A 23,205-nucleotide genomic window follows, 5' to 3' on the forward strand; every position below is an offset into this window, starting at 1 on the left:
AATTTTTTCATTGAGGGTGATGAGTGTCTGGAATAAGCTGCCAGAGGCAGTCATAGAGGTGGATACAATTTTGTCTTTTAAAAAGCATTTAGACAGTTACATGGGTAAGATGGGTATAGAGCGATATGGGCCAAATGCGGGCAATTGTGACTAGCTTAGTTGTAAAAACTGGGCGGAATGAACAAGTTGGGCTGAAGGGCCTGTTTCCATGCTGTAAACCTCTATGACTCTATGAATAGGCCATTCGGCCCTTCAAGCGTGCACCACCATTCAATATGGTCATGGCTGATCATGCCCTTTCAGTATCCCACTCCCGCTTTCTCTCCATACCCCTTGATCCCTTTAGCCGCAAGGGCCACATCCAGCTCCTTCTTGAACATATTTAATGAACTGGCCTCAACAGGTTTCTATGGTAGAGAATTCCACAGGTTTACAACTCTGAGTGAATAAGTTCTTCCTCATTTCAGTCCTGAATGGCTTACCTCTTTTTCTTAGACTGTGACCCCTTGTTCTGGACTTCCCCAACATTGGGAACATTCTTGTCCAGTCCCATCAGGATTTTATATGTTTCTATGAGATCCCCTCTCATCCTTCTAAATTCCAGTGAGTACAAGCCCAGCCAATCCAGTCTCTCTTCATATGTCAGTCCTGCCATTCCAGGAGTCAGTCTGGTCAACATTTGCTAGACTCCCTCAATAACAAGAATGTCCTTCCTCAGACTAGGAGACCAAAACTGCACACAATATACAAGGTGTGCCCTCACCAAGGCCCTGTATAACTGCAGCAAGACATCTTTACTCCTATACTGAAATCCTTTTGCTATGAAGGTTAGCATGCCATTAGCTTTCCTCACCATCTGCTGTACCTGCATGTCAACCTTCAATGACTGTTCCACCATGACACTCAGGTCACGTTGTACTTCCCGTTTTCCTAAACTGCCACCATTCAGATAATAATCTTCTTTCCTGTTTTTGCCACCAAAGTGGATAACCTCCACAGCATTTTGCATTTGTCCACTCAGCCAGCTTGTCCAAGTCACCCTGCAGCCTCTTAGCATCCTCCTCACAGTACACACTGCCACCCAGCTTAGTGTCATCTGCAAATTTGGAGATATTGCATTCAATTCCTTTGTCCAAATCGTTAATGTATATTGTGAATAGCTGGGGTCCCAGCACTGAACCTTGTGATGCACTGCCTGCCACTCTGAAAAGGATCCAATTATTCCCACTCTCTGCTTCCTGTCAACCAACCAGTTCTCTATCCACATCAATACATTACCCCCAATACCATGAGCTTTAATTTTGCTCACTAATCTCTTGTGTGGGACCTTGTCAAAAGCCTTTTGAAAGTCCAGATACACAACATCCACTGGTTCACCCTTGTCCACTCGACTGGTCACATCCTCAAAAAATTCCAGAAGATTTGTCAAGCACGATTTCCCTTTAGTGAATCCATGCTGACTTGGACCGATCTTGTCACCGCTTTCCATATGCTCAGTTATTGCATCCTTAATAATTGACTCCAGCATTTTCCCCACCACCTATGTCAGGCTAACCGGTCTATAATTCCCAGTTTTCTCCCCTCCTTTTTTAAAAAGTGGGGTTACATTAGTCACCCTCCAATCTACTGGAACTCTTCCAGGGCCTATAGAATGCTGGAAAATGTTCACCAATGCATCCACTATTTCTAGGGCCACTTCCTTTAGTACTCTAGGATGCAGAGCATCAGGCCCTGGGGATTTACCGGATTTTAATCTCCGCAATTTCCCCAATACAATTTCCTGACTAATAAGGATTTCCGTCAGTTCCTCCTTCATGCTCGACCCTCTATCCCCTAGTGTTTCTGGAAGGTTATTTGTGTCCTCCTTAGTGAAGTCAGATCCAAAGTATTTGTTCAGCTGGTCTGCCATCTCTTTGTTGCCCATTATGGATTCACCCGACTCTAACTATAAGGGACCTACATTTGTCTTCGCCAGTCTTTTTCTCTTCCCATATCTAAAGAAGCCATATCTGACGAAGGGAAAGCAATAGATGTGGTTTATATGGATTTTAGCAAGGCGTTCGATAAGGTCCCCCATGCAAGGCTTCTAGAAAAAGTGAGAGGGCATGGGATCCAAGGTGCTGCTGCCTGTGGATCCAGAACTGGCTTGCCCAAAGGAGGCAGAGAGTGTGTATAGATGGATCTTTTTCTAAATGGAGATCGGTCACCAGTGGTGTGCCCCAGGGATCTGTTCTGGGACCCTTGCTGTTTGTCATTTTCATAAATGACCTGGATGAGGAAGTGGAGGGATGGGTTGGTAAGTTTGCCAATGACACGAAGGTTGGTGGGGTTGTGGATAGTCTGGAGGGATGTCAGAAGTTACAGAGGGACATAGATAGGATGCAAGACTGGGCGGAGAAATGGCAGATGGACTTCAACCCAGATAAATGTGTAGTGGTGCATTTTGGCAGGTCAAATGGGATGAAGGAGTACAATATAAAGGGAAAGACTCTTAGTACTGTAGAGGATCAGAAGGACCTTGGGGTCCGGGTCCATAGGACTCTAAAATCGGCCCCGCAGGTGGAGGAGGTGGTTAAGGAGGCGTATGGTGTGCTGGCCTTTATCAATCGAGGGATTGAGTTTAGGAGTCCGGGGATAATGATGCAGCTATATAAGACCCTCGTCAGACCCCACTTGGAGTACTGTGCTCAGTTCTGGTCGCCTCATTACAGGAAGGATGTGGAAAAGATTGAAAGGGTGCAGAGGAGATTTACAAGGATGTTGCCTGGATTGAGTGGCATGCCTTATGAGGATAGGCTGAGGGAGCTCGGTCTTTTCTCCTTGGAGAGACGTAGGATGAGAAGAGACCTAATAGAGGTATATAAGATGTTGAGGGACATAGATCGGGTGGGCTCTCAGAGGCTTTTTCCCAGGGTGGAAATGGCTGCTACGAGAGGACACAGGTTTAAGGTGCTGGGGGTAGGTACAGGGGAAATGTTCGGGGGAAGTTTTTCACACAGAGGGTGGTGAGCGAGTGGAATCGGCTGCCGTCAGTGGTGGTGGAGGCAAACTCAATAGGGTCTTTTAAGAGACTCCTGGATGAGTCCATGGGACGTCATAGGATGGAGGGTTATAGGTAGGCCTAGAAGGTAGGGATATGTTCGGCACAACTTGTGGGGCCGAAGGGCCTGTTTGTGCTGTAGTTTTTCTATGTTTTGCAGTCAGTTTTTAGTTTTCTGCAAGCCTACTCTCGTATTCTATTTCCCCTTCCAAATTAAACCCTTTGTCCTCCACTATTGGATTTTAAATTTCTCCCAATCCTCAGGTTTGCTGCTTTTTCTGGCCAATTTATATGCGTCCTCTTTGGCTTTAACACTATCTCTGCTTTCCCTTGTTAGCCATGGATGAGGCATCTTCCCTATTTTACTCTTATGCCAGACAGGGATGCACAGTTATTAAAGTTTATCCATGTGTTCTTTAAATGTCTGCCATTGTTCTCCACTGTTAACCCCTCAAGTATCCTTTGCCAGCTTATCCTAGCCAATGCATGTCTCATACCATCAAAGCTAGCTTTCCTCACATTCAGGACCCTAGTCTCAGACTTAACTGTGTCACTCTCCATCTTAATGAAGAATTCTACCATACTATGTCACTCTTCCCCAAAGGATCTTGCACCACAAAGTTGCTAATTAATCCTCTCTCACTACACAATACACAGTCTAGGATGGCCTGCTCTCTAGTCGGTTCCTCGACATGTTGGTCGAGAAAACCATCCCTTATACATTCCAACAAATCCTCCTCCATTGCATTGCTACCAGTTTGATGAGCCCAATCAATATATACATTGAAGTCACTCATAATAGCTGCTGTACCCTTAATGCACGTATCTCTAATTTCCTGCTTGATGCCATCTCCAACCTCAGTACTACTGTTTGGTGGTCTGTACACAACTCCCACTAACGTTTTTTGTCCTTTGGTGCTCCACCCATACAGATTCCACATTGTTCAGGCTAATGCCTTTCCTTACAATTGCATTAATCTCCTCTTTAACCAGCAACACTACCCCATCCCCCTTTTCTTTCCATCTATCTTTCCTGAATATCGAATACCCCTGGATGTTGAGTTCCTATCCCTGGTTACCCTGGAGCCAGGTTTCCTGCTCCCAATTATATCATATCCATTAATGGCTATCTGCGCAGTTAATTCATCCACCTTATTACAAACGCTCCTCGTGTTGAGACACAGCCTTCAGGCTTGTTGTTTTGGAATTTATTGCCCTCTTAAAATTATGATGTAAGAGGCCCTTTTTGATTTTTGTCTTTGGCTTATCTGCCTTCCACTTCCTCCTTACTGCCTTCTGTTTCTGTCCCCACTTTACCTCCCTCTGACTTCCTGCATCGGTTCCCATCCCCCTGCCATATTCGTTTAAACCCTCCCCAATAGCACTAGCAAATGCTCCCCTGAGGACATTGGTCCCAGTCCTGCCCAGGTGCAGACCGTCTGACGTGTACTGGTCCCACCTACCCTAGAACCAGTCCCAGGAATTTGAATCCCTCTCTCTTACCCCATCCCTCAAGCCACGTATTCATCTCAGCTATCCTGACATTCCTACTTTGACTAACATATGGCATTGGTAGCAATCCTGAGATTACTACCTTTTGAGGTCCTATTTTTTAGTTTAATTCCGAACTCCCTAAATTCAGCTTGTAGGATCTCATCCCATTTTTTAACCTATATCATTACTGCCTATATGCACAACGACAGCTCGCTGTCCATGATCTTCCCTGACGCGTTTCCCCCCCCCCCCCAGAATGCACTGCAGCCGCTCCGAGACATCCTTGACCCTTGCACCAGGGAGGCAACATATCATCCTGGAGACTTGTTTGCATCTGCAGAAACGCCTATCTATTCCCCATACAATTGAATCCCCTATTATCATAACTCTGCCACTCTTTCCTGCCCTCCTGTGCAGCAGAGCCAACCACGGTGCCATGAACCTGGCTGCTGCCACCTTCCCCTGGTGAGCCATCTCTCCCAACAGTATCAAAAATGGTATATCTGTTTTGGAGGGAGATGACCGCAGGGGACCCCTGCATTGCCTTCCTACTCTTCCTCTGTCTATGGTCACCCTTTCTCTATCTCCCTCAGTAATTTTTATCTGCGATGTGACCAACGTGCTATCCACAACTTCCGCAGCACCACGGATGCTGCAAAGTGAATCCAACCGCTGCTCCAGAGCTGTCAAGCGGTCTAACAGGAGCTGCAGTTGGACATACTTCCTACATGTGAAGGAGCCAGAAACACCTGAAGGGTCCCTGAATTCCCACAATGCACAAGAGGAGCATGACATGGGTCTGGGATATCCTGCCATAACTTAACCATTAAGTTAAATTGCAGCAACAACCACAATGCCAAGAGAAAAAAAAAGAAAAATTGCTTGCCAATCGTTTACCCTATTGCTATAACATCACGGTTCGATTTCTTTCTACCTCTCACTTGTTCTCGAGTCTCCCTCGTTGGTCCACCTCCCTACTCCTCCCAAAGGTGGCCACCTCTTCCCTCAGCACCAAATTCCCACTTAGCTCCAAGTTTCCGATACCCCCGCTCTAGCTGAATCTCACTTGGGCTCACTCACTGTTCGTGTGCTTGCTAAAACCACTGCTTTAAATACAGTTGAGGTGAACTGAGATGGCTCACACACCAGTTTAAAATTCCTAAGTGTTCACACCTATTGAGGCCTCATTTGATTGACAGATAACTGCTACTTAGCTAACTGGACCAGTTACTTATTGACCTTTACCTAGACTACTGAATTTAAAGAGAAAACACTTACCAACTCAGCTCCAAATTTACGATACCTTCACTCCGGCTGAATCTCATTCAGGCTGCAGTCTCTCTCCCACTGGCATGCACTGAGTTACTCTCTGCAGGATTCCTGGCCTCTGATCTGCTCTTGGCTTCTGACCTGCAAATGTAGTCACAGTATTGTTGTTGAGATCCAACAGAGGAAATGGGGTACAAGCAGTAATCTGGAGTCAAGAGACAGGGCTGGATAAGATTCCTCAAAAAAGTTTGAGGAATGTCATTGTAGGTTTTGCAGTTAAGAATAAGTTGACTCATTGGGAACAGGAAACAAATTGGAGCTGAGCACAGATGGGATGAATAAATGGAACTGTATACAGGAGAGGGTCTGGGCCACAGAATTGTGTGTTAATTATAGATTATGAAGGATGAAAGCAGCATGTCTGCCATGGAGAATGTTGGAGAAACCAGTGCTTCAGGTAATGAAGATGAGGATTGGGATTTCGACAGTAATAAGTTAGAGATAGGATCATAGCTAAGAAATGGGTGAATTCAACATTAAGCATTATGTTAAGCAAGGGCATTTGATTTTGCCCCAAAGGATAATTAGGGAAGCTGCTATTTTTTAAGGAGCAGATTAGAAATGAGAAGATGTATAAGTCATGCTTTTTGTGATTGATATTCACAAGATAACCTTTTCATGATGAACAAACTCAGGACTTTTGCTAACTTTAGCTTCTGGTGATTAAAAAAAGGAAATTGTTTCGAAAGTGGAGAAAATTGAATGAGCCCCAGCAGCTCTGAAACCTCTTATAACTGCTTTGATTGACAGCTGCAGAGCAGATCAAAGAGAGGATTAGCCAAGGTTTGTTTGAACAAGGAATTGATGATCCATTAACTGCCAAAAGCTTTTTTGACTGACAGCTCAAAGATCAAAGACTTCATTTTTGATACAATGAATTTACGGTCCATTAAAGTTTATTTAAAATTTAAAGTTTATTTATTAGTTTCACAAGTAGGCTTACATTACCACTGCAATGAAGTTACTGTGAAAATCCCCTGGTCGCCACACTCCGGCACCTGTTCAGGTACACTGAGGGAGAATTTAGTGTGGCAGATGTGCCTAACCAGCTTGTCTTTCGGAACGTGGGAGGAAACCGGAGCACCCGGAGGAAACCCATGCAGACACGGGGAGAAGGTGCAGACTCCGCACAAACAGTGGCCCAAGCCGGGAATTAAGCCTGAAGTGCTTCCTCTTTTCACTACACCTGTTCTGTTTGGCCTTGTTTTGGCCTCTCTTTCAGTCAGTGGATATTTAATGGGCTGAATTGCTGCCTCCTCTGCTATTATTTTCTATAACTCTATAGCCAATCTCCTAAGTTCATCCATTGAGATGCTCGGAAGGGCCGTTCATATTAGTTAAATAAGACATCCAAATAATTCTGCCATTGACATATGAGATGAGGATGCAGAATCTTGTCCATTTGAACATTGGTTAATAGAAGTCTCAGTAAGAAGCCTCACAACACCAGGTTAAAGTCCAACAGGTTTATTTGGTAGCACAAGCTTTCGGAGTGTCGCTCCTCCTTAAGGTGAGTGACACTCTGAAAGCTTGCGCTACCAAATAAACCTGTTGGACTTTAACCTGGTGTTGTGAGACTTCTTACTGTGCTTACCCCAGTCCAATGCCGGCATCTCCACATAATAGAAGTCTCACCAGTCTGACTTCTTTTGTGGCTACCTTGGATTTGAAATTGACCTTAGAGTTATGACAATACCACACTTTCCATGCCAGGTTCTGTAAGTGAAAACTGTTAATTAAAGCACCAGACTCTTTCTACATGATTTTGCTTTCTCCTCATCAATATTCGCCGCCTTGAGAACTGATAATAAAATCTCTTGCTGCAGTAGAGATTGTCAGGTAAATCCACAGTTATAACTCAAAAAAATTGGCCTCATAAAAGATCGAAACCGAAATGCTTCCTGCATTCATGTGAGACTGGGTTATTCTTCCTTCAGTTATTCTGAAAGAAGGAAAATCAGGAAGTGTTCTTGAATGCCAACTGAATAGCTGATCGCCAATTTGGGAGCCTCACGCACCTGGCGTGTTTAGCCATCATGATTCATGCGGGGGCATTTTTTGAGTTTTAAACTGGTTGAATCCCACCTCAGTAGCGCCACCAGTGCCAGTTGGAAACACACTGATTTTCCCGCTGGCGGTAGCACTTTTGCATTGGCAATCAAACACCCTGAGGCGCTTAACTTTAACCAAGTGCCTCCTGCCTTAATATAGTTTTTCTTCTGTTCATCAACTCCATTGGGCACCTAAGGCAGAGAATGCTGTTAGTGACATAACACAAAATGCTCATCCACTTGTAAAAAATGCCTGTCTTAGTAGAGTGGGGATCTTAAACAACAAAAGGGGAAGGTATTTCGTACAAATGCTTGTTGAGCATTTGTGTAACATGTTATGGTTCAGGTCAGAAACTCCAGAGTATTTTATGGAGCCTGCCGAGAGCATATGTTTTGCACCTTGAATTTGGCTAGGATAAGCATGGTATGTTTCACCTCGGGTATGATTCAAATGACCCCCTAAGGAGCTTTTATTCAACAAAGTTTATTTAAGAATATAGTTAACATGTATAATAAGAATATTAGCAATCACTGTTATCAATTGCAAATAAAACAACCACAATAATGTATAATCCCTAACAAATATATCTAAGATGATCTAATCAAACCAATCCCACAAAACAAAACCTTTCCACAGGTTTAACACAACAAAGGCTAATGCTCATGTGATATTGGAATTGAATCCTTTGGATGAATGTTGCAGTTCTCGTTATGCACTCAGAACAGTTTGAAGTCAGTTTCCCGGAACACCAGGGAGAGACTCAGATCAAGCCACCAACAGCAGATTTTCTACTGCAGAAAGGTTTTCAGCTAACCAGCAGAATTTCCCAAACCAGGGAGACAGAGAGAGAGAGATACTTCTTTCCAGCTTGATGTCCCTTCTAAAACTAAACAGCAGCTCAAAACTGAAAACAAAAGAGTTCCTGTCGCCTGACCTGCCAATCAGTTTTCCTCCTGACAATGCAGGGCCATAAAACTAATTCCCAAAGTAAAAGTAAACAACCTCCATTTATGCCACTTAAGGAGCAATAAAAGGGCTCCTGGTAGACAACCCAGCATCAATGACATCAGCTCAGGCTGTGAGCAGTAGAGAACATGATATTTTTAAAAATCTCTTAAAGGTACACAAATGTCACAAACATCACTGGAAGACATTTCTTCTCCTTTGTTATTATTTGTATTGAAGACTCTTTCTTGACTGTTAGAGAATCAAATTGTATTTTTCTCAATGTAATAAAAGCTTACTTTAATTAGAAACCACAAATTTTGCAAAATGGAAAGCTAATGGGTTATCACTTTAAATGTCTCATGACATTCTGTCATATTTTACAGGTGAAATTGAGAAACCCTGCACTGTGACTTTAAGTGATGATACAATACACGAGGAAGACGAGGATCTAAGATTGGTGCTTGGAACTCCAAAGAGCGAGTCTCCATTTGGTGCTTCAGTTGGTGAAAAGAATGAAACAGTGATAAAAATCATGGACAGCGCAGACAGTGAGATGCGTTATTTTGTAGTTTTAAAAGTGATTTGGATTTATTCCATATTTGATGGGCAACATTAACAACCTTTGCTCTTTTGCTACAGAGGCTATTATTAAATTTGGAGAGACCAAATTCAGTGTCAGTGAACCTAAAGAACCCGGGCTGATTGCAGTTGTAAAAATTCCAGTACTTCGCCTTGGAGATACTTCAAAGGTTTCTATTGTACGAGTCCACACAAAAGATGGTTCTGCCATCTCGGGGGAAGACTACCATCCTTTGTCAGAAGGTACATGATTGTATAAAGTAGTTGATAGTTTCCTGAAAGTTTAGTTGTGTCTTATGTTTCAGATACTCATGCTAAAGTAAATCTGAAATGCCCTGCAGCAAGAAGCCTTGGAGTAGTTTGGAACAAGACTTGACCTGTTTTGAGCGTGGCTTTTGTGCATTTTGACAGTTATTTAGTCTGAAGAAAAGGTCTGGGAAGTGGCCCATGAGATTACCCATAATAAAATCATAGAATGTCTGTTGTTTGAAGAGATTGCAAATATGAAAAAAACTTTAATTTTAAGCACTTTTAATTATAAGATGTATATTGTAATTTAGGAAGTTAGAATAAGATCTTGTTTTCAGTATTTTTATTTAAATGATTGACTATTTTTGCACTGCCACACAATATCTTCCATCAGTCCTGAATTTGTTAGTTAGTTTTATAGGAGGGTTTAATTCCAGTCTTAAAGAAAGGAAACTTAAAAATAGACAACCATTCTGATGGAATACTGCCATAACTTTGACCACACACAGGGACGGGATATGATGGATCTCTGTGCTCATAAAGAGTTTGCTATTTTCGTTCAGAATTTAAATTTATTTTTTGGTGTTGCAACGTTGATAATCCCCATGTGATGTATATCTTTGTATAGATATCATTATATTGAGTAACCTAGCAACATGGGATCCAAAAAGGCCACTGCAATCCATTTAGCTACTCCAACATATAAAATACCATACTGTGGCCTATCTCATAACCATCAATCAATTCTGTGAATATAAACTTGTCCATCTCCCTCCTTAACATTATCTGCTATCATTGTTTAATGGGCAATTTATCCTTTAGTAATCGTCAAGACGAAACATGTAAAAATGTGAATCTGCCTCTTGCAAAGTGAGAAATTGACTGGCTGGTTTAAGAATGTAACGCATTTTGATGTATGTCCCTCCTAATAATAACACAACCAGTATGTTTAAAGGGATTTGCAAATGGCTGACTTTTGGGTCATGATTCTCTTTTCTGCAAATTCACCAATGTCATCATGTTGAGCGACTTGTGGAAAACCAAATCAGTATCAGCAGCTCAGTTCCTTTTAATATAGTGAAACTTCCAAAATCATTTTAAAAGAGCATTCCCAAATGCAGTCTGACACAAGAGGACGTATTAGAATACATGGCCAAAGGTGTTGGGTTAAAGGCTCATCTCAAAGGAGGAAAGGGAGGTAGAGAAGCAGAGAGGTTTAGGAAGTGAATTCCATTAGGCCAGCAATATTTTCAGTTTATTTATTAGTGTCACAAGTAGGCTTTCATTAACGCTGCAGTGAAGTCACTCTGAAAACCACTATGAAAATCAGGACTGTGAAAGAGATCAGAATTGGAAAAGTGACAGATATATCAGAGGTTTGTAGGATTAAAGGCCTTTGTGGAATTTAAAAACCAGGATGAATTTTTTTCTTAAGTGCCATTACTGACTGGAAGCCATTGGACATCAATAAATGCAAGGATGATTGGTGAATGGAACTTGGTGTGGGGTTAGGGTGCAGGCAGCAGGTTTCAGGAGAATATGGCCTGAGGCAAGTTTGAAGTCAGGCGATGTTACCAAGGTGAAAGTAGATGTTCCTGGGGGGACAGAAATGGGGTCAGAGCTTTATTTCAGGTCAAATTGGATGCCATGGTTGCAAACAGTCTAGTTGAACATTGTGTCAGAGTATGTGATCAGAAACCCCAAGGTATATTATGAAGTTAGACTAGACTCTAATCATTTGCTATTTTGGCATTAATGTGAGAGTAAGGTGTTTCACTCCAAGGTGTGATTCTATTGACATGCTAGGAAGCTTTTATCAAAACTTACTTTATTTAACAATACAGTTTAACTATAACAAATAAATTTACTTAATATGTACCAATTAAACAATACTTAAACATGACAATACGCAGTTCTTAACTGCTAATCTATCCCTATGAGTTCTAATTCAAGCAATATTCCTCTTAAAAAGTTAAAACCCCTTTTCAAAATCAGTAAGCAAACCCCAGACTTATATGCTTGTACTTGTTAACAGACCTAGAGCCTTTTGAGCACCTCTGGCGAGAGAGATACACAGAAACACCTGTCTTCTGACAGCCCCAAACAGCAGCCTCCAGAGAGAGACAGAAAGACAATTCTTGCTTCTTTCAGGACCAAACAGAAAACAAATGTTTTTAAAATGAAAGAGAAACTGTGTGCCCGATTTTACTAAAACTTCGCGCCCGAAATGGTGGTAAAGTTGGGTGTCGGGCCTATGCCGTGATCCGCACCCGATTCCTAGCGGATCGCGCAATTACCAACGGCCAATTCGGACGCCGTTCTGGTGCGCGCCCAAATCGGCCGGCGCGACGATTTAAATGTATTTGCATGCATTTAAATTGACTTAATGAAGCGCGCGCCAAAGTTTACCATCAATTCCCCCTTTACCAGCGTTCGGCCCAATTCGCATCTGCGCCTTTACCGACCTGATAAATAAAAGTCCAACTTGTACTTTTATTCGGCAGGGGAATCGCCGAGGCCCACCCTTCGCGGACACCCCCTCTAACCACCCCGGCAGACCCCCCCTCCCCCCCGGGATCGGACCCCTCTGGGAGGCAGGACCCCCCCCCCCCCCCCAGGATCGGACCCCTCTGGGAGGCAGGCCCCACCGGCAGAGCACACACCTAACCTACCTCAATCGTAGGAGGGGGTGTGACGTCTCATTCCCGGGGGGGGAGGAGAGGGGGTGTGATGGATCATCCCCTGGGGGGGTGGAGAGGGGGTGTGACGGATCATCCTCTGGTTGGGGGGGTTCCGTTGCCCATCTGCGGCCCTCCTGGTACCATCACTGGTACACTACCAGCCACAGCCATCTCTCTCGCCCCTGCAGGGAAGAGTAATCTGTGGCTGGTAGTGTACCAGTGATGGTGCCAGGAGGGATCGGCCGCAGACAGGCAGCCGACCCCCCCCACTGACCAGAGGATGATACATCACACCCCCTCTCCTACCCCCCACCTCGGGGAATGAGACGTCACACCTCCTTCCCTCCCACCCCCCCAGGGGATGATAAGTCACACCCTCTCTTTCCCCCCCCCCCCCCCGACTAGAGGATGAACGGCAGAGAGGCTCTCTCTGCTTTCTTTGTCGCGCCCGGGCGCATTCTGTCAGATTTTTTCCGAACTGCACATGCGCCATTCGGAGCTCCTATCGTTCCGGCGGCGCAAAGCCCCGCCCACTGGACCGGCATCGGAAGAAAGCGTATGGGCGCGCTGGAGCGCAGCCTCCGGGCTCGGATCTATTTGACGCCCGCACCCGGCACTTAGTCTCGAAATGGTAAAATTGGGCCCTGTGTATCTTTCCTGCAAGCTTAGCTCCACCCATTAGCACATGACACTTGTCAATCAACCAATTCAAAACCCTACACTGAAACCGCAGGGGAAAACAAATAAAGAAAAATGCATGAACTCAGATTAAAACATACACATCCCTAGCTAAAACCAATCATTAGCCTGCATTCTCAGCATGTGAGTTTTGTGTTTTTCAAATCGGCACCGTGTAAAATAGAGCTGAATTTTAAACATTGCCCCTTAGAAGTATAAAAATACGCTTCTTAAAGACACCGTATCATCACAGTTGCAGCATGGTGGCACAATGGTGAGAACTGCTGCCTCAGAGAGCCAGGATCTGGGTTCAATTCCGGTCTTGGGTGACTGTGTGGAGTTTGCATGTTCTCCTCATGTCTCCACGGGTTTCTTCCAGATGCACCGGTTTCCTCCCACCGTCCAAAAATGTGCAGGTTATGTGGATTTGTCATGTTAAATTGCCCCTTAGTATACAAAGATGAGTAGGTTAGGGGGATTAGTGGGATAAATACGTGGGGTTACAAGGATAGGGCCTGGCTAAATGGCCTCCTTCTGTACTGTAGGGATTCTATGAAACCTCAGGCAGTAATGATGGAGTCAGTGGCCGGGGAATAATTGTTTATGCTAACTACAATACATTTAGCATGTTCACCCTGGCAACAGTTTTATGGTATTAAACTGTCAGTTGCATGAAATGATGGCACCTTTCCATTTATATTCTGGGTAAAGCTCTACAGTGCACTTTCCGGTTAAATCAGTGTAACATTGTTAGAAAGTTGGCAAATAATTTGGTATGCCATTATTGAAGGAGTGCTAGTCTAAATATGGAAGTAATTCGGTCCATTATGCTGAACACTTGTGGTTCATTTACTTGACTGATGTGATTCATAGACTTAGTTCACTTTAATAATTAAATCTTAACAGAGAGCTAGGCTTTCACATAATTATCTCTCTAATCAGAAGGCCTTTTTATGGTCACAGTGCGTCCCTTGTTTGTCCTCCTCTTCCGAAAGTAGTGACCTAGAAATTGGGTGGCTCGATGCCCAATTTTGTGGACACTTACCATCCTGCTCTCAATATGGTGAGCAGGAAGCACCCATCCATTTTCAACCAGAAGCATACAACCCGCCGCCACATTGGATGTAGACACACTGGAAGCAGGTATGCACATTCAGAAAGATTTAAGGTTGAATTGGTTGATTCAAATTAGGGTGCTGCTTGGCCTGTTTTCAAATACCTCAGTGTTTCACTCACCACCTGCTAAACTCACACTGCTCCGTGTATCAGTAACTGGCAGGAAGGCCCCCGTACTCAAGGCCAGAGAGACAGAACCTGGGCCTTGGTGCTTCTCCTGTTTCCATAACCCTCCTCCTCAATCTTCCCCTTTTCCGTATTCACCTATATGCAACATAGGTCATTAATATTAAAAACAGCAACAAATAATGCCGTGTTCATTTTTGTGCGTCCTATAGCTAATTCCGCCACTGCTATTAAACAAACCAGAGAGTACAAATTTTACTTTAACTGCATCATACAATATTGTTCATGTAACAGGAAAGTATCCCATTAGTTACTTATAATGCTGTGCAGACCAGATTTCAGTGATTGCCTCATAGAAACATAGACAGCATGAACAGGAGGAGGCCTCAGCCCTCATTACAATATTGCACCATATGGACACAGCGACAGTCAATTCATATTTAGGGGAAAGATCCAATACTTGCAACCCAGATAAAGTGCACAAGATCTTTTCTATTCTGTAGAAGAAGTAGAAGACTTTCTCTTGCCAGGGTGCATGATTTTAATCAATATAATCATTTTATGGAGGGGGTATAATTGGATTCCGTTTTATCAGTCATCTCAGAGGATCAAAGACTATTTCCCCGGCTGGATGGAGCTATTACAAGGGGGCATAACTATAGGGTTCGTGGTGGGAGATATAGGAAGGATATCAGAGGTAGGTTCTTTACGCAGAGAGTGGTTGGGGTGTGGAATGGACTGCCTGCAGTGATAGTGGAGTCAGACACTTTAGGAACATTTAAGTGGTTATTGGATAGGCACATGGAGCACACCACGATGATAGGGAGTGGGATAGCTTGATCTTGGTTTCAGATAAAGCTCGCCACAACATCGTGGGCCGAAGGGCCTGTTCTGTTCTGTGCTGTACTGTTCTATGTTCTAGGATAGAAAGATCAAATGATTCCTGAATAATAGAGGAATGATTGACAGTAAAGACTGAAGTTATTCAGTCAAAAACAGGGGGGGAGGTTTAACACAGATATCAGAAGGACATATTTTACACAGAGGGTGGTGGGGGCTTGGAATGCGCTGCCAGGCAAGGTGGTGGAGGCGGACACACTGGGAACGTTTAAGACTTAGATAGCCATATGAACGGAGTGGGAATGGAGGGATACAAAAGAATGGTCTAGTTTGGACCAGGGAGCGGCATGGGCTTGGAGGGCCGAAGGGCCTGTTCCTGTGCTGTATTGTTCTTTGTTCTTTGAGCCCAGAGAGCAAAGACTAAATGGTTCACAATTGTATCTGTGTTTTCTTCATCAGCAAGTCTGAAGACTCTGCTGATTGCTGCTTCACACTACAAGATATGTTCAATATATACTATGCAGCACAACTTTATCACACTATTTCAGTACCTCAAAAAAGTCATTAAAAGTGCCTTTTGATAAAGTGGGATATTAGGATAGTAAACAAAAGGACAAAATTGAAGTCGATAGAAAAGACTCTTCGTTGTGCAGTGTAAAACAGGTTACTGATTCACTCTGAGCCCAATACTGATTCCTGTCCTGGCAATTTCACTGCACAAAGTCTGCTCACAGTAAACTTCTATTATCAACAAAATAAACACAAATCCAGCCATGATTCCATCTTCTGTTTGCAAGATAATTATGGAGGGAGTTATTGAGGGAACCCAGCAAAGGTTCACCAGACTGATTCCCGGAATAGCAGGACTGACATGAAGAAAGACTGGATTGACTGGGCTTGTACTCACAGGGATCTCATAGAAACATATAAAATCCTGATGGGACTGAACAGGCTAGATGCGGGAAGAATGTTCCCGATGTTGGAGAAGTACAGAACTCGGGGTCACAGTCTAAGAACAAGGGATAAGCCGTTCAGGACTGAGATGAGGAAGAACTTCCTCATTCACAGAGTTACGAACCTGTGGAATTCTCTATCACAGAAAGCTGTTGGGGCCAGTTTGTTAGATATGTTCAAGAGGGAGCTGGACATGGCCCTTGTGGCTAAAGGGATCAAGGGATATGGAGAGAAAGCAGGAGTGGAATACTGAAAAGTGCATGATCAACCATGATCATATTGAATGTTGGTGCAGGCTCGAAGAGCCGAATGACCTACTCCTGCACCTATTTTCTATGTTTTCTCTGGATAACAAATGGCATCTGACCCAGCTCATCTCATCCACCCAAAATGATATACAAATATACGTATTGCGAGCAGGAATAGGCCATTTGGTGCTTTGAGCCTGCTTTACCATTTGATAACATTGCTGACATTTAACCAGTGACTTTGGCCTGGATTTTCACCAAATTAGGATGGCTTAGGAACCCTTTAAAAATGGCAGGCATGTCCCGATTCTGGATTCCCAACCCAATTCCAAGGCTGTCTGATTTTTGTGAGTGCTCTTAAAGGGTGTAGGATGGTTCTTGTCAACAGCCTGCATTCCACACACCCAACTTGGCTGGCCAATTGCAGGAATAGGCATGTTCTGCTCCTCTGCAATTTCCATGGAGGCGAGTCAGTTTTTAAAGAATTATGGTTCACGGCTTCTCGGAGAAGCCATGAGGGGATCTTTTAAAAAAATACGTTCGAAAGGGAATTCGCTTGGTCCCTCTACCAAGTTCTGCCCTTTTTCCTACACCTTATGGCCTCGCATGCCAAACGATGTCACTTTCAAACCCCTTGACCATTATTTATTTATTGCAAGTAAGGCTTACATTAACACTGCAATGGAGTTACTGTGAAATTCCCCTAGTCGCCACACTCCGGCGCCTGTTCGAGTCAATGGCCAAACAAGCGCATCTTTCGGACTATGGGAGGAAACTGGAGCACCCGGAGGAAACCCACGCAGACACGGGGAGAACATGCAAACTCCACACACAGTGACCCAAACTGGGAATTGCCAGGGTCCCTGGCGCTGTGAGGCAGCAGTGCTTGCCACCGTGCCGCCCATATACACTGTATAGGACTATTGAACCCTATAGTGACAGTAGGATGTGTTTTAAAAAACTTTGTAATTCGTTCATAACTTTCTACTATGTTGAAAAAATATGTAACTTTACTCCAAACCAATAAAACTCAATCATCCAGGTCCTTTAATTTATCAATAATAAAAACCTAAAATTGTGTGAATAAACATTGTGAAATTGACAGCAGAGATCTGAGGGCCTGAGCTGTCAGTCAAACAATGTTTTCTCTGGAGTCTAGGTAGTTCAACAAGCATGTTGGTTGTCTGGGCTCTTAGCAAGCCTCATTATGTATGCTGTTTGTGTGAATTCCTGGACCATTAACTCTTTATAGTTCCATATCTGCTTTACACCAGTCATCATCCTTCATATGCAAGCCTATTTTATCAGGTATTAGCAGCAGGCTGTTTGACCATAAGGAGTATAACCAACCTGACCCTGACTTCGCTAACCATCCGCACATAAGCTGTCCAGAATGTGTCTCTGGTTAATGATCCAGAACAGGACTTTATCTGCCTTTTCTGCTCAGTGACTCAGTCAGTTGCAACACCAACTCTGCTGTCCTTTCTAAGATGACCAACTGAATGGGAATAAAACCCTAGGGCCTTTCAGTGCTGTATAGTTCACTTCTATATCAACCAATTGATTTATCCAATAAATTGTGAAGAGTTTTGGCATATGGTGTTGCTCCATTTTTCTTGCTGCACTTTGATGCTCCATAGGCAGGATTAGAGCAGGGGCTGGATTTTACCCTGCCCCACCAGTGGGTTTGAAGGCTGGGGGAGGGAGAAGGCCTCCTCCCGTGAGCCCACGCTCAAATCTCTACTACCCTGGGCTTGGGTGGGCTTCCCAGTGTGGTGGGACTGTCTGTGGTCCCATTAGTGGCCACCTCTCCTGGCTGGTGCTGTTGGAACCTCAGAACTGCCAGCCATCCAGTTGGATTCCTCTCAAGTTAGAGACAGATATCGCACCTTAAAGCAATTAATGTTTCTCCCAGCACAGTTGAAAGGCTTAAGTGAGACAATATCCTATTCACTATTTAGTAACCTAAAGTAGGCAGTTTACAAAGTTTTACTTTGCCTGTTCATTGACAAATTTAATGTATTTTAGAATGCTGATTAAATTTGGTACGATGGAAAGAAGATGTTTTTATTGCTGCAATAGAAAATACTAAAGAAATATTCAGTGTTGTGAAGAAATGGGTTTTCCATGTTTTGAATGAAATTTTGTATCCCTTTTAAATGGAGATGTATATTGACCATCATTTTTGCATTAAAACATTTTTATTGGTTTCAGAAATTGAATTTAAGGAAAGTGAAACTCAGCATTTTGTGGAAGTTGAGGTGCTGTACGATGGAGTGAGAGAAATGCGAGAGGCCTTCACTGTTCACCTGAAACCTGATGAAAACATGGTGGCAGAAACTCAGGTACACAGGCAGGAGAAAAGAATGCAATAGCTTTATTAAACAGATTCAAAAATGTTCATTAAAGTCTTTAATTTTGAGTGGTGCAAGCACATAGAGGAAAATGCCATCTGCTACCTTAGGTTAAATCTAGTGCCAGACAAGGAAATGTTGTGGTACTGTTGCACTGTATACAGATTTGCCTTACTGTTGCCCCAGTGACCCCAAGGTAAGAATCCACAGTAAAAATAATCAAGTTGGGTTCATTGCCACAGACGACACAGTTCCTGCCCATGATTTATCCTGCAGCAAGGTGCCAATACAATCAGTTGGCATTGTAACAGTAGACAAGAGTCTTCCTCCTATAATAATATCTCACTTCCATAGCGTCCAAACTTTCTTCTCGCACTCGTCACTATCATCCTCTCTCCCAATGGTATGCCAAAGCTCTCATATAATCCAAGCTCTCTTTGATCTTTGAACTGTTTTGGCCACAGTAAATCATTACAGCAATAATGGTCTTTAAAAATGTTTATACTTCACTGATTAGTTGTCAGTTTATCATTTGCTATCAAGGTCAGTGCCATGTTTTTCATATTCGAACATTTAAACGTTGATCTGCTGAATTGAAATCTTTGTATATGTCTAACAAAGAAAAGTACAGCACAGGAACAGGCCCTTAGGCCCTCCCAAGTCTGTGCCAATCATGATGCCCTAACTGGAAAAAAGTCTTGTACCCTTACTTGGTCCGTATCCCTTATTTCCTCCCTATTCACGTACCTATCCAGATGCCTCTTAAATGTTGCTAATGTGCCTGCTTCCACCACCTCCTCTGACAGCGTGTTCCAGGCACCCACCACTTTCTGCATGAAAAACTTCCCCCACGCATCTCCCTTAAACTTTCCCCCCTCACCTTGAACCTGTGCACCCTTGTAATTGACACTTTCTTGGAAAAAGCCTCTGACTATCCACCCTGTCTATGCCTCTCATAATTTTGTAGACCTAGAGCCAGCAGAGATGGATGCACAGACCTTAATGATGTCAATTACAGGTCATTATATTGTGATTTGAAGAGAAGTACAAAATCCTTGACCCATCTCTATGCTCTCTTCATTCTTTCCAGCACTCTCCCACATTAAACCACATCTCTCACTTGTCCACCAGTCTGCTTATGTGTCCTTGAAGTCTATCATACACTATCATCTCACAGTTCACAATGCTTCCAAGTGTTATGTCATCTTCAAATTTTGAAATTGTGTCCTACACACCCAAGTCCCTAAGCCAACTTTGTGCCCATGCTGTCAATGTCACTTCCATTCCAGGAATTTTAACTGTGCTACATATTGAACCTGCTCCATATCATATGTTTTTGGGGGAGTGCTTGATTAGAAACATAGAAAACTACAGCACAAAACAGGCCCTTCGACCCCACAAGTTGTGCCGAACATATCTCTACCTTTTAGGCCTACCTATAACCCTCCATCCTATTAAGTCCCATGTACTCATCCAGGAGTCTCTTAAAAGACCCTATTGAGTTTGCCTCTACCACCACTGACACCACTTACTGTTTTGGACAGTTTCCAACAAACGTGCCCCAGGTTGATGACCAGAATCACAAATAAAGTACACCACTTCATTTGTGTGGCTGTTTTAAAACTGTGTCTGTGATGTAGCTGTATTGCTTTCCTCAGCAACATACACTGATACTTGTTTATATTGTTCCCAGATAAGCAAAGCAATTGTATACATTGAGGAGATGAACAGCATGGCTGATGTCACATTCCCATCAGTCCCACAAGTTGTCTCGTTGCTTATTTATGATGATACATCCAGATCAAAAGAAAACCCTGCTCCCCCAGCGGGCTATCCTGTTGTCTGTGTTACAGTACGTATCATCCAGTTAATGTGGTGGTGTTGTCATTGTGACTAACTGCATAAATTTTCATAGTATCTTCACTAAACAATAGGTTGCATGTTCTTTATGTTGCATGGAAAACTTGGCTGGGACTTTTAAATTAGTGCAAGGTTTGAATTAGTGAGTAGGCAACAATTTGGCATTGCCAGAGATAGGGCCTGGGTGGGATTGTTGTCAGCTCAGGCTCGATGGGCCAAATGGCCTCCTTCTGCACTGTATTGATTCTATGACTGTCATACTGCTAATTAATAGTGAAGCAGATGGTAGGATGTACAATAGCCTGAGAAATATGGACTTTATTTGCTGGGATGTAGGGTTGAATATTGCACAAGTAGAAAGCAACAAGGCCAGAGAGAGTTTGAAAACAAGGATGAGGATGAGTTATTGTTACCTGACTGGGACAATGAACCAATACAAGTCAGCAAGGACTGTGGTAGCAGTGATGTGGGGTAGGGTATAATTGGCAGAATTCTAAATTTGCAGTTTGAATATGAATAGTAACTGACCTTGGGGGAAATTTTCCCATCCCGCCAGCCACAGGAATCGTAGCGGGCTGGGTGGGTGAACCATGCAAAGGTCCATTGACCTCGGGCAGGATTTTCTGGTTTTGGGGTGAGCGTAGCCGGAAAATCCCGCCCTTTGTGTTTTCAGATAATGCCATCAAGGGGAATATGTTTTTAAAGAATAGGAGCATGTCAAGAATGAAGTTTGAGGGCATTGAGTGATTGGAAAGGTGGGAATCTCTAGAGATGTTCTGTCTGCATTACGACTAATTGCAGAGGAAAGCATGGGCTGCGCTAAAAAGTGAGAGCGCGAAATTAACACCCATATTGAAGGACACTGAGGTAATGACTAAGACTAAAGTAAACCATGCTTATAGAGGAAAACCTAGGCTTGACCGTTTCTAACGCTGAATCAAATGGCAATCTCTCTGCCAATATACTTGGGTTAAGCAAAATACCTGAACATGCATGCCAACAGGTGACTAGATTTTAAAACATATTGAACTGAGGAAATATTATTTCAACCTAAGAGAAGTAAAAAACAAATTCATCTGCCCAGGAACAAAAGACAATTCGGGCCAATGTGTTAACAGTCAAAAGGAAAGAATTGTTCTGGTCTTTGTGTATGGGAACATTGTAACTGCTTCTGAGAAAATGTGCTTGCAACGTTACTGCATGGTTATCACCTATACAGAAACTTTTATTTTTCCTGTGTAATGTTTAAGTGCGGGGTTTTATTTTCATTTGTGCACAACCAATTAAAACTTTTCATTACAATTCCAAACACTAATGAAAATATTAATGGTTGCTGGTTCAATATCTTTTGCCCTTGACTGAACCTAATTTGTATCATCATTTGAGACACTTAACGCCATTCTATTCTTTCCTTAGGCTTGCAATCCTAAATATTCTGATTATGACAAGACTGGCTCAATATGTACCAGTGAGAACATCAATGATACCCTTACTCGTTACCGCTGGCTGGTGAGTGCCCCAACCGGCTCTGATGGAGTGACCAGTCCTATGAGGGAAGTAGATTCAAACACCTTCTTCACTTCATCTAAGATGATTACTCTGGACTCCATCTACTTCCAGGCTGGTTCTCGGGTTCAGTGTGCTGCTCGAGCAGTTAACTCCAATGGGGATGAAGGGCTTGAATTAACAAGCCCCATTGTATCAGTTAACATTGAGGAAGGTAAGACGTTAAAGTGTATATTTTGCTTCGAGGAGATTACACATTGAATGATGATGAGGTTGGAAAGGAGTTACAAGTTAGCCCAAATCAAGAGATTTAGATGTTGCAATGAAGTTTAATGAGTTTCATTTCTTTGTTATTTTAAGAATATTGATTAATGCTTCCACATGGAAATGCCATGCTGTTCTGGCTTAATGCGATCATTAATCTGTTTGGTTAAACAAAGATAATTAAATACCTACATGTAATTCTCTATTTGTTTAAATATTAACTGAATCTGGAGATTGCATTAATATTTTTCACATTTTTGCTAATGCCCGCAGAATTATTTCGCTAAGCATATGCATCCGCTTTGACATGAATGAATATATGACATTATTTGTAATGACAGCTTAAAGGCGAGTTAAAGGTTATTTCTTGGTTTGAGAAATTATTTCCATTACAAAAACGCAATAAATAAGAGCAGGAATAAACCACACGGCCCATTGAGCCAACTCCACCATTCAATACGATCATGGTCGATATTGTGCTTTAACTCCTTTTTCCTGCCTGCTCCCCACATCACTTGATTCACTGCAAGATAATTTCCTATGTTATGATTATTACTTTTACTTTTCCTAACATCTTTTCTAAATGAGCTATACATATATATTTTTCAGTGCCCACAAAATATTTTTCGATTGTGGACAAGAGAGTCTCAATTGCCTTTGAATCTGTCATTCAGATTAGGTTACCAGTTAATGATGCGTGATTCCTTTTATTGGTAGGTCTTTGCCAGCCCAGAGTACACGGAGCAGTTGGTGCTGAGCCGTTCTCTGCTAAGCTCCGTTATACAGGATCTGAAGATCTAGACCATCCCAACCTCATTAAAGTGGCTGTAACGATGCCTCACATCGATGGTAGGGAGTCACCACGTGAAGTTGCTGCTGTGTGTTTT

At 43.0% G+C, this 23,205-nt stretch overlaps 1 protein-coding gene across 2 annotated transcripts in view; it reads left to right on the top strand.

The window, feature by feature from the left end:
- The window catches only part of LOC144499805 (FRAS1-related extracellular matrix protein 2-like), a 217,888-nt gene that overhangs the window by 168,275 nt on the left and 26,408 nt on the right, over positions 1-23,205 (top strand). Inside the window, exons 10-15 of one of the 2 annotated variants that reach the window (XM_078222307.1) lie at positions 9,247-9,411; positions 9,503-9,685; positions 18,549-18,679; positions 20,382-20,540; positions 21,965-22,268; positions 23,036-23,167. In XM_078222307.1, the coding sequence (XP_078078433.1) occupies positions 9,247-9,411; positions 9,503-9,685; positions 18,549-18,679; positions 20,382-20,540; positions 21,965-22,268; positions 23,036-23,167 (1,074 nt within the window). The remainder of the gene's footprint in view (positions 1-9,246; positions 9,412-9,502; positions 9,686-18,548; positions 18,680-20,381; positions 20,541-21,964; positions 22,269-23,035; positions 23,168-23,205) is intronic. The other variant, XM_078222308.1, reaches the window with a different exon arrangement.

The sequence above is a fragment of the Mustelus asterias genome, chromosome 10 (assembly GCF_964213995.1).
Source record: "Mustelus asterias chromosome 10, sMusAst1.hap1.1, whole genome shotgun sequence".
Taxonomy (NCBI): domain Eukaryota; kingdom Metazoa; phylum Chordata; class Chondrichthyes; order Carcharhiniformes; family Triakidae; genus Mustelus; species Mustelus asterias.